General features: G+C 40.8%; 1 protein-coding gene across 3 annotated transcripts in view; it reads left to right on the forward strand.

The window, feature by feature from the left end:
- The window catches only part of LOC137342522 (angiopoietin-2-like), a 142,806-nt gene that overhangs the window by 80,853 nt on the left and 49,409 nt on the right, over positions 1–12,544 (forward strand). For 2 of the 3 annotated variants that reach the window (XM_068006454.1, XM_068006452.1), the window contains exons 6-7: positions 2,330–2,451; positions 12,003–12,035. In XM_068006454.1, the coding sequence (XP_067862555.1) occupies positions 2,330–2,451; positions 12,003–12,035 (155 nt within the window). The remainder of the gene's footprint in view (positions 1–2,329; positions 2,452–12,002; positions 12,036–12,544) is intronic. The other variant, XM_068006453.1, reaches the window with a different exon arrangement.

The following is a 12,544-nucleotide window of genomic DNA, read 5'->3' on the forward strand; positions in this document are numbered from 1 at the left end:
GTTTGTCAATTTATATTTATTTTGAGAGGGATAAAATCAATTCATCGTGTTTTTATAATGTCCTCTGCAGGTGTTGCTGGGTGGCAATATGGAATGGGAACTCTGACCTTTATTCCCTCCCTAAGCCAGAAGCTTTTTTTAAATTTCAAAATATACCTTATTTCAAAGAATTTAAAGGTACACACTGTTCAATGTAAATATCACAATTCCAAACCAGTACAATTCAAACCAAAACACTACAGATCGTACACAAAGTGATCTCATTATTACAATTCAAACACAGTATTTCTTATGACTCACGGTGTACAATACAAGATGGGATGGCCTTACATGGTGGCGTTTCCCCATAGACCCTTTGTGTAGGTTGCACCTCGCCTCAGTGCATCCCGCAGCTCGTACTTGAGGCCAATTGAGGCCTACTGCTGCCCTCCCTGAGAACAGTTAACGCAGCACAAACCATAGATGGAACTGGGACCTTCTTGGTCAGTGTGGCTCAGTTACCCATCGTTGGGGATGCTCTTCAAACATCTTTTATGAAATCATTGCATCTTGGTGAGATTGGCTAATACAGTTTTGTCAACTCTCTCCCTCCTTATATCAATAAATTGTATTGGAATTTTTAAGTAAGTACCTTGATCAGCCTTGCTGCAATTGGTCTGATCTTCCAAATTCAGTTATATTTAAAGCAAGGTCCAGATCTCCACTGGGTTCACGAGAGAGGGGAGAAAAAAGTTCTGAGGTGAGTTAACCCAAGTCACTCTCTCAAACTTAATGATGCCTGGTTGTCTGGAGAATGGTGCATGCTACGTATCGCAAAAGAATAGCCAAAAATAATTCACAGTGGTGGGAGGGGGAAAAGCATAGGTACTGAACAGGACAATATTGTACCAAAAGCAGTGTCATTGGCAGTTTGAAACATGGGGCGGGGTGGGGGGGTGCGGTTGGTGGGTGGTTGACGAAAGGTGGGTTGACAGTCCGAATCCTTTTGATTTAGATGAAATACCAGATTTTAATATATTTTTAAAATTACACTGTGCATAAGCAAGAATTCCATTCGTAATTGGTATACAAGGGTGGAGGTACTATTGGTGATAACCCAGCAGAGCTATGTGCCTCCCTAATCAGTATCTAGCAATTCCCCCTGTATCTCAGGATGGGGCAATGAATCATTTTTGAATTGATGAGACTATATCATGGCAACGTTTAACCTATGCCTGAAAGATTGAATGTCGAGAGATATTCAAAGTGTATTTCTAAGTGTTAGTGGTATAATGCCCACCTTAACAACACTGAATCAGTCAAAGGTTTTTTTTGTGCCTATATTGCAGCATACACATGGATACCATACATATTAATGTTGAAAATTTGACTTTTATTTTTCTTCACCCTGTGAAATGGGTCAGCACAGCCGTGATATGGAGAAAAACAGATTGAAATGTAGTTTGCATATTTTAGAGCTACAAAAATATTCATAAATATACAAATGAAGGTACTTGAACCAGAGATGCAAAAAGCACTGGAGCTGAAAATTTTCAACCCACAAAGAGGTTTTTATGAAAAGAAATGTAAGATGTAAATTTAAGAATAATTTTTTACCACTCCCTCTCTTCCCCTCCTCCTCAATGTGATCAGCAGTGTAAAATTAAACATAGTGTCAGGTACAAATAGCTGTGATATGTCTCCAGGCATAATACAGGTGATCTCCCTCTGGGCTCTGGGGCAATATTAGTATTTAAATCCCATGTCAAATGGCTTCAAGGAACATTTGTGTACCATTTACGAGTATCATCAATGACGGCCCCAGGAGGGAATAGACACACAGCTACCTTGTCACAAACATTTTTTATTGTTTTTTTTAAATAAAAATTGCTTATATGTTGAGCTGCTGCCCTGATGTGGATGTGATTCTATTTTCACTGATTTATTTATTCCAGTGTTGAAACAGCCTCCAGATATTGTTTCACCTGGAAAAATGAGGAAAATAACACTGCTGGGCACTCAGTGCATCTTCTGGGCCTATTTTCGCTGACTTGTCCTTACCACAAGCCCAGCATGAGGATTAATATAGGGAGAGTGGGAAGAAAGTACAGTTCTTCCCTTGTCCCAGAGTATTGACAGTTATAACTCTGCCTCCTTCCTTCTCAGCACAATAAGGGAAATAGAATTCTTTACCTTAAGATGCAATAAATTATACTAAAGATGTGTCGGTTGTGATGTCCTTATGCCTGATGCAGCAGTTGGTCTGAAATGGACCATGAGGTTAAAATATTACATTTACCTTTTAAACTGGTTGGAATAAAATGACGGTGCCTGTTGTTCTTTACTATAGATATTGCACGGGAAACAAGAGATCAAGTTGCTTTTAAAGATTGTGCTGAAGTGTACAAATCAGGACAAACTACAAGTGGAGTCTATACACTCCATATCCCCAACACAACTGAAACAGTGAAGGTAAGATGAAGAAATTCCATTCTCCGCACCCCCCACCCCCAACAGAAAGTTCTGTTTGTGTGATTTGTTTCTCTTTTGATTTCACAATCTCCTTTTATATCTCAACTTCTGCCGCTGTTCTGCATTTTTGATGATCTCCTTCAGGTGCCAGGCTGAGTCATAGATTTTGTATTAAATTGTCAAGCTTTCTCACATTGTGAGGGAATATAATGGAAAACCACAGCAAACCTCCCAGTAAATAAAGAAAGAATTTGAATTTATATAGCACCTTTCATAACTTCAGGATGTCCCAAAGTGCGTCACAGTCAGTGAATTACTTTTAGAGTGTTGTTACAGTTGTAATGTAGGGAAACGTGGCAGCCAAATTGCATACAGTAAAGTCCTGCCAACAGCAATTAGGTAAATGTCGAGCTAGCCTGTTCTTGGAGATACTGATTGAAGGATACATATTGGCCAGGACACTAGGAGTACTCCTCTGCTCTTCTTCGAAAAGTGCCATAGGATCTTTTATGCCCATCTGAGAGCGCAGACGGGACCTCGGTTTAACATCTCATCTGAAAGATGACACCTCTGACTATGCAGCGGTCCCTCAGTATTGCACTGAAGTGTCAGCCTAGATTAACTGCTCAAGCCTCTGAAGTGGAGCTTGAACCTAGTACCTTTCGACTCTGAGAGGAGTGTATTAAAACTAAACCAAGATTGACGTCTGTACTGGAATTTATGTGAAGAGTGTGCATCAGTGGTACAGCATTGCATCAGAGTGGTAGGATGCTGGGCTGATGGATTTGTGCCCCTGTTTCCTCACAAAAGTTCCCAGTTTTATTCAAGACCTGTTGCAGATGTGTGGCCGACGGTGTGAGCTGATTTGGGATCAGAGAGGGAGCAAAACTTAGAGGATAAGTCAACTTACCATCCTACAGTGTCTGACTCAAGGGCAGAAGTAACAGGGCGCTTCAATGAGGTTACCTCCTGCCCTCTTCGTCAATCAATGGTGTGTGTCAAGCAAAAGCACAGAGGGAAAGAAAATAACTTCAAAATAGGAGAGATTTGGGTATATTTTAAAATCTTTTCTAGCGACTATTAGATCTATAATTCTGAAACGAGAGTCCATTTAAAACCTTGTGTTTCAGAATCCAGTGCAGGATTGAAGGAGTCAATGAGAAGGAAAGGATAGTGCAAGAATGATGTTTATCTCTGAGATATCTTTTGTGTGCTTTGCAAATATGGTTAAGTTTAGCATTTATTGAACATACGAGGAACGTGGCTTCAATATTGCACCAACCTTTGTTTATATTCTACCAACAGACTACTAGATTTGGATACTATTGATTCTTTTCATTCTGTCTAACTGGAATGATACTGCTCATTGGCTGTTGGTTATTATCGCACTGAATTCTAGGATATTACCGATGTAAAAAAAATGAATTTCCCCAAACAAAAAACAGTCCTTGTCATAATGGGCATATATAGAGATTGAGCCACATTATGCAAATAATTATTGTGTCCTTTTTTATTTGTTTGCACTTTTGGGTTTTCCCATGCCATGCACCATTGACAGAGCTGAGAGAGAGGCCAATTAATCTTCTGCCAGAACAGTGCCAATGCTGTTCTTCCAAAGGTTTATAGGGGCAACCTGGAATGACTCATCCACCAATGTTTTACAGTTATAAATCCTCCCCTCACTATGTGAAGAAGTGCCGAAAATGGTTAATGTTCACAGCAGAGAATGCAGATGTGAACCGAGATCTAACCCAATGTGACGCCAAGAGCACAATGCTATTCTATTTCATTGTACCATTGCATTCATTTCTGATTTAACAAGTTACCATTTACAGTGTTTTCATAGATGCAAAAGCTGTAGTTTACAATGTCCATTGTCAGTCATTGGAGTAGGACAAGGTGTAGTGGTTCATAACAATGTCCATTTTCAGTCATTGGAGCCGGACGAGGTGTAGTGGTTCATAACAATGTCCATTTTCAGTCATTGGAGCCGGACGAGGTGTAGTGGTTCATAACAATGGACATTGGGAATGGAATTCTAAGGCAAGAGGTTAAATATATGAACAGGTTTGCTAGTTGAAAGCCAGAGAAAGGGATGGAGAGTCAGAGGAATAGGAAGATAGATATAGAAATTGTTAGACAAGTAATTCACTTACTTTATTCAGGTCACAGAACCTCACAACCATCAGTGCATGTCTGCCTCAATCACACAGTCTCTGGTTCCAAGTTAACAGTTCAGTGCATCAGTGATATCAGTTCAGCCCCCATGATTGATTGATTGTTACTAAACATTGTAAGAGACAATTATCCTATTTGAAGGAGAAAAAAGCAGTCGACCACTTATTATATTTTCAAAATTAAATGCAATTTGAACTGAGCCTTTTCATATTTTTCCCATATAGTTTACAGTAATGTTAAATCACATGTGGGGAGCTTGTTTCTTTAAACAATATTCTCCTTTAAGAAGAAAATGTAATGATTTATATGCTTGTGGGCGTTCTATGCTGGAGGGAAATATTAATAGCTGCTTTGGTGAAGGTAGGTTACTAATTTTCTCCAGTAACAGCATTTTATCTTAATTCCATTCCAAAGTAGTGATAGTTCAGGTAGCCAATTAAAGTATTTTTGAAATGCTCCTGAAAGTATAATGGCACTCATTACAGGGAACGACTACATAAAAACTAATTGTTTACGTCACTATTGTTTTTATTATTGTAACTGAATATTAGAAAGTTCCCAGTGTTTATGTAGTCATTCAAATGAGTAGCCCTTTGGGCTACTCTCTTGCATCTCTAGCTTGGTTCAGAGTAGTGTTCGTCGAGGCTAGGGTGCAGGTTATTGGCACACCCTTTCAGCCAGAGGTGGTCTGTTGAACTGAAGAAAGAGAAAATACCTCAAAGCAAGAGGACCTCTTTAAAAAAAAAGTCGCCACAGCAGACTATCTAAAGCCAGATTGGGGGAGATGGGTAGATTACAGGACTAGAGGAAAAAGTTGCTGAGAAGCCTTGAGCCAAAATCACTTCAGTTTTGAACTGACAGCTATGTAATTAAATCACTCTGCTTTTCAAGGCCTCAAGCACAAATCTAGTGCTTTGAGAATCTCTCAATTTGCAATCATAGTGTTAAAATATTCTTTAGCCGTTTAATACTTCTACATTGAGTTTAATATCAGCAAGCTAACTCCTCAGCACACCCAACGCTGGAATTAGATCCACCGACTTATTCTGTAGTTGGTCATCAGGGGGCTTTAATCAAAGGAACACGTGCTCACTATGTAAATCAGAGGCACCAGCCTTGTGACACGACTGCACACTGGTGCCACTGTGACTGGTCTCTGTCCAAAAGAAAAAGTTGGTTGCCTGGTAACAAAGCAGGGGCTCATCGTCTAGCCGGGTTTGCACTGCAGTGATTTTGAGCTTGTGCCAGCTTAAAACCATTCTCTGTCAGGGTGGTTTTCACGCTGGTATGAATTCAGACTGTACAGTTTATCAGGCGCTACAGCCACAGTCGCATGCTGAATAGCCGTTAATGTCAGATTATGCCACCAAATTGACCATGTAAAGCAGTTATAGCACAAGAGTTACACCAGTAGAACTTCAGTATAGTGTATGTAATTTATCAGATTTAATGGTGCTCCGAATAAGTTAATCATAAATCTGAACTATATGGATCAATTTTTCTAACTTTAGCAAGTCCTAAATTTGGAGTGGAGAGTAAGCTTTTAGAGAGTTTTTTCTTATAATTTATGTTGCTGAATTCTTGTACATGTTATATTGTAAGGTGGGTCTTACTTTAACTTACCAAAGGAAATTTGGCTGAAATCTGTTCAGTGTTTAGGAGCTTAATACTATATCTGCCACTTTAACACTAAAATGCTAGCTCTCAAGGTTTTACGTGTTGAAATGGTTAAAGTTCAGTTCATATAACTATATTGGACTGGATGGGGACTTAATCTCACATCAGTACATTTATATCCTGGTGCACTCTACCCCACTCCCCAATTTTCTACCCTTCTCTCCTGATTACCTTACTGGGGTGTGGTTTCATAGTTGCCAGTTGCTCTCTGATGCCTCACTCTAATATCCATTCTTCATGTGTGAATCTAAACAATGAATGTCAGTAGGCTATTTGACCACAGAGGATATCACAAGAGAGTTCAACCTGTTTTCTCCTGATGTCCGCACAAGCTTGGGATTTTTGAGCCCTATAATACTCTAATATTGGGGGAATTTTTAAACCTATTCGCCCAGCGGAAACCAGGTCGTTAGGCAGTTAAAATGGCCCGAGTTGCTTACCCGCCCACGAGCTGCCCAGATCCCGCAAGAACACCCGCTCCATGCTGGGAAGGCACTTCTTTACATACTGGGTCCCGATGATGTCATTGGAACCCAACTGCAATTTTAACTCAGGTCTGATCTTCTCCTGCCAGGCCAACCCAGGACAAGAGAAGATCAGCCCTGAAAGAGGCCAAAAATGGTAAATGTTTTTCTTTCCTTTGTGGGGCCAGGAATGCTTAGGACTCCCCTCCACTTCCTGAACACGAGCCCCGCAAGACGCCCCTGGAACCCGATCCCGCCACCTATCCTGTGTCGGCGGGCGGCTCCCAGGCCACACTGCTTCCCGCCTGGAACGAGATTTAAACAGCCGGGCCTCATTCTGTTGCGGGAAGGTGGGAAATTAAATTGTCGGAAACTTGCTGGCAGTTTAAATCCAGGCTGCAGAGTTTAATAGGAACAAGCTAATTCCAACATTGAGCTAAATAACCAGCAGGAGTCACTAAATAGCGATCAGGAGCAAGAAACCGTTGCTAAATCTTTCCACTCCCAAGCTCAGGAGATTTAAGGCCCAATTGTCATTCCCTACCTGATATCAGCTAAGTCAGCACGGGCTGGGAATCGAATTAGTGAACTTGTAGTCTGTATGGTTTAATGCTGTAACTAACCGTGCCTTTTACCTGTCTGAGCTATTTACTTAATTTATCAATTTGATACTGCATTTTTTACGGTTTTGTCTCTCAACACGGTGCATGACGCACTTCTGTCCTTTGTGTCACATCAAGAGGATTTTGGTTGTTGCTGATTAAACCAGGAAATCAAACTCTGGTGAGATGTGAAAAGCCGAAGTAAAGCTCAGCTGAAGGCCTCGCACATAAGTTATTTATGTCAAAATGCATAAATAACTTACAGCACAGAAGGATTCAGCCCATCGTGCCTGTGCTGGTTCTTTGAACGAGCTGTCCAATTCAGCTCCACAACCCAGCTTTTTCCCCATAACCCTGCAAATGAGTCCTCTTCAAGTACATGTCCAATTGCCCTTTGAAAGTTCCTATGGAATCTGCTTCCACCATCCTTTCAGGTAGTGCGTTCCAGATCTCAACAACCCTCTGTGTGAAAAATATCTCATTTCCCCTCTAGTTCTTTAGCCAATTATTTTAAATCTATCACCTCTGGATACCAACCCACTTGCCAGAGGAAACAGTTTCTCCCTACTTGCTGTATCAAAACCCCTCATAATTTTGAATACCTTTTATTAAGTCTTCCCTTAACCTTTTCTACTCTAAGGGGAACAATCCCAGCTCCTCCAATCTCTCCACGTAACTCGAAGTCTCTTTCCAGTGGGGTCCTGCAAGTCCCTTGCTTTTTGTGATTATATATTAATGATTTAGACATAAATGTAGGGGGCATGATTAAGAAGTTTGCAGATGATACAAAAATTGGCCATGTGGTTGATCGTGAGGAGGAAAGCTGTAGACTGCAGGGGGATATCAATGGACGGGTCGGGTGGGCAGAAAAGTGGCAAATGGAATTCAATCCGGAGAAATGTGAGGTAGTGCATTTGGGGAGAGCGAACACAGCAAGGGAATACACACTAAATGGGAGAATACTGAGAGGTGTAGAGGAACAGAGGGACCTTGGAGTGCATGCTTCTGAAGGTAGCAGGACAGATTGATAAGGTGGTTAAGAAGGCATATGGGATGCTTTCCTTTATTAGCCGAGGCATAGAATATAAGAGTAGGGAGGTCATGCTAGAACTGTATAACACACTAGTTAGGCCAAAGCTTGAGTACTACGTACAGTTCTGGTCACCACATTGCAGGAAAGATGTGATTGCATCCCATACGGTTTCTTAACTGCCTTATCAACTTGCCCTGCCACCTTCAAAGATTTGGGAATATGTACCCCCAGGTCCCTCTGCTCTTGAAGCCCCCCTCAAAATAGTACCATTCATGTTATACTGCCTCTCCATGTTGTTCTTCCCGAAGTGCATCACTTCACATTTATATGCATTAAATTGTATCTGCCATGTTTTTGCCCATTTCATCATTCTGTCCATGTCCTCCTGAAGTCTGCTACTATCCTTCTTACTATTTACTACATTACCAAGTTTTGTATCATCTGCATACTTCGAAATTGTACTCCTTATACCCAAGTCCAGGTCATTTATATGTAACAAGAAAAGCAACGATCCTAATACCGATCCCTGGGGGACCCCACTGCATACTTCTCTCCAGTTAAAAAATCATCCATTCACCACTGCCCTCTGCCTCCTATCCTTTAGCCAATTACATACCCAATTTACCACCGTCCCTTTAGTTCCATGTGCTTCTATTTTCCAAATAAGTCTGTTATGTGGTACTTTATCAAATGCCTTTTGAAAGTCCATATATACATCTATTCCACTACCTTCATCAACCCTCCCTGATACTTCATCAAAGAACTCAATCAGATGCGTAAGACACTATTTGCCTTTGACAAATCCGTGCAGACTGACCCTTATTAACCCATTCTTCTCCAAGTGAGAATTAGTTTTGATCTTGTCAGTAGTCTCTAGCAGCTCAAGTCATGTTGGCACAACTAATAGTGGAAGAAAATTAAATTGGATTTAAAAATTATTGTAGTCATAAAGAGCTATATCATATTGCATATGAAATGCAGTATAACTGGTGCCAGAATGCCTCCCATAGTTACTAACTTGGCATCTTATTAAGTAAATGTAGATAATAAAGTAAACATTCCCATGAGGTAACCTTCAGTAAAAGTTTAAGGGATACAAATGTGAAAGGAAAGAATATTTAGAGTTCTGAGTCAATTAACCAATAAGCAGTGATTACCGGTCTCAAGAACATCCATTGATTAAAAAAACAAATTAACTTTCTGGAACACTGAATTTACTTTAACAGCTGTAAAAACAATTTATACTGCATCACTCCACACTCCTCCTTTGACTAATGATGGGGAAACACAGGAGAGCAGTAATTCTGTTCACTCATCTTGAACTTTTCCACTGCCGAACCACAAATTCACAAGTGAGCATTAATGCTGATTCTACCGTATCTCTGTCTCTTCCATTGGCTAACGATAGGGACATGAGGGAGCATTAAGGCTGTTTACAACACATTTCACACTCCTCCACTGACTAATGATGGGAACACAAGAGAGCAGTAATGCTGGTTATAATATATTGTCATATTCTGTTCTACTAACAATGGCAACATGAGAGGGCGTTAACACTGCTTTACAACGCAACGCCTTGAACTCTTCCATTGAAAGAAAGACTTGCATTTATATAGCGCTTTTCATGACCACAGGACGTCCCAAAAGGCTTTACAGCCAATTAAATTCTTTTGAAATGTAGTCACTGTTGTAATATAGGAAAAAGGAGCAGGCAACTTGCGCACAACAAGGCCCCACAAATAGCAGTATGATAATGACCAGATATAATCTGTTTTAGTGATGTTGGGTGAGGGCTAAATGTTGGCCAGGACACTGGGAGAAATCTCCTGCTTGTCTTTGAATAGTGCCATGTGATCTTTTACATCCACCTGAGGGGGCAGACAGGGCCTTGGTTTAATGTCTCATAGGACATATCGCACCTCTGACATTGCAGCACTCCCTCAGTACTGCAATGCGAGTTTCAGCCTAGATTTTGTGCTGAAGTCCCTGGCATGGGACTTGAACCCACAACCTTCCGATTCAAAGGACAGAGTGCTACAACTGAGCCACGGCTAACACTGACTAATAATGGGAGTACAGGAGAGCAGTATCACTGATGATAACACATCTCTCACAATGTTCCATCAACTAATGATAGGAACACAAGTGAGAAACACCAATGCTCATAAGACAACCCTCATACTCTTTACTTGACTAATGATTGAAGTGGAGAAAAATTGCATCTTGCCCGGGCAGAATGACATGTGAAACCGCTGTCAAAGAGCAAATCAGTGATATGAGTATCTTCTTTGAGTAAGTCGGCCAATCAGTGAAAAATTACCCAACAGTTACGAGAAAGTATAGCTGAACTAAAATCCTAAATAGCACAAGCTGAATTGAAAAAATATAATTGAGTTGGAATTTCAGGACTTTCAGCAGATTGTGAAAAGATCTTACTGTCGTGGCACTTTTGGCTGGTATCTGCCCTCTTTCACACCTCAAATGGCAGTCCTGCACAGATATGTTATAGTGAGACAATTAGAGAGATGTCATAGGCAGTGCATTCTTGAGCTCCCCCTCTGCTCTGGAACCATGAGGAGTTATTAATTTTATAATACAGAAGGAAGTAACAAGATCACACAATATAAATGAACGTTAGAACCTGCAAAAGGTTACCAATCTGATAGAAATTGAACTTTTCAAGATTTCACAGGTTCAGTATTTACACTGAACAATTTAAATGCTTAAACTGTTGGTTCGTGGAAAGTTCCTGTGCTCGAATAGACAGTAATAACTAGAGAGTCTTTGCTTAGCAGTCAAGGCTAAGTAGGGCTGTAAGGCTATACATACTTTTATATTTGGTAATCTCATGCAGAGAATAATTTCAGCACATTTTCAAGAGAGACATTGGTAACGACGATTATTATAATATTTACAATTCTAATTATTTTAAAATGTGTGTAAAACGCAGTTCTTTAGTCAGATAATACATTTATTTTATCTTTAAAACTCTTACAGAAAGAACTTGCATTTATATAGCGCTTTTCATGACCTCAGGATGTCCCAAATCACTTTACAGCCAATGAAGTATTGTTTGAAGATAAGAAATAGGAGCAGGAGTAGGCCATATGGCCCCTCGAGCCTGCTCCGCCATTCACTAAGATCATGGATGATCTTCGACCTCAGCTCCACTTTCCCACCTGATCCCCATGTCCCTTGACTCCCTTAGAGTCCAAAAATCTATCAATCTCAGTCTTGAATATGCTCAACGACTGAGCATCCACAGCCCTCTAGGGTAGAGAATTCCAAAGATTCACAACCCTCTGCGTGAAGAAATTTCTCCTCATCGCAGTCTGAAATGGCCAACCCCTTACCTTGAGACTATGCCCCCAGTACAAGATTCTCCAGCCAGGGGAAATAGCCTCTCACTGCATCTACCCTGTCAAGCCCTCACAGAATCTTATTTGTTTCAATGAGATTACCTCTTATTCTTCTGAACTCCAGAGAGTATAGGTCCATTCGACTCAATCTCTCCTCATAGGACAACCCTCTCATCCCAGTAATCAATCGAGTGAACCTTTGTTGCATCGTCTCTAAGGCAAGTATATCTTTCCTTAGGTAAGGAGACCTAAACTGCACACAGTATTCAAGGTGGGTCTCACCAAAGTCCTGTATAATTGCAGCAAGACTTCCTTACTCTTGTACTCTGACCTCTTTGCAATAAAGGCCAACATACCATTTGCCTTCCTAATTGCTTGCTGTACCTACATGTTAACTTTCTGTGTTTTTTGTACAAGGACATCCAAATCCCTCTGAACACCAACATTTAATAGTTTCTCACCATTAAAAAAATTCTGTTTTTCTATTTTTCCTACCAAAGTGATTAACCTCACATTTCCCCACATTATACTCGATCTGCCACCTTCTTGCCCACTGACTTAACCTGTCTTTATCCCTTTGCAGACTCTTTGGGCATTATTTTAAAAGTGGAAAACGGGCGGGTAGGGGTTTGGGGGGCTTACAAAATTGCAAACTTTTCAGACCCGCCTCCAACCCGCCCATTTCCGGTTTTCACCAGGGTGGGACGAGGGGCGGATGACCAACCCACTTCCAGGAGGCGGATCAGGCCTTAAGACCTTTCAAGGAGGCTTCCAGCCTCC

Source organism: Heptranchias perlo, chromosome 26 (assembly GCF_035084215.1).
Source record: "Heptranchias perlo isolate sHepPer1 chromosome 26, sHepPer1.hap1, whole genome shotgun sequence".
NCBI lineage: Eukaryota > Metazoa > Chordata > Chondrichthyes > Hexanchiformes > Hexanchidae > Heptranchias > Heptranchias perlo.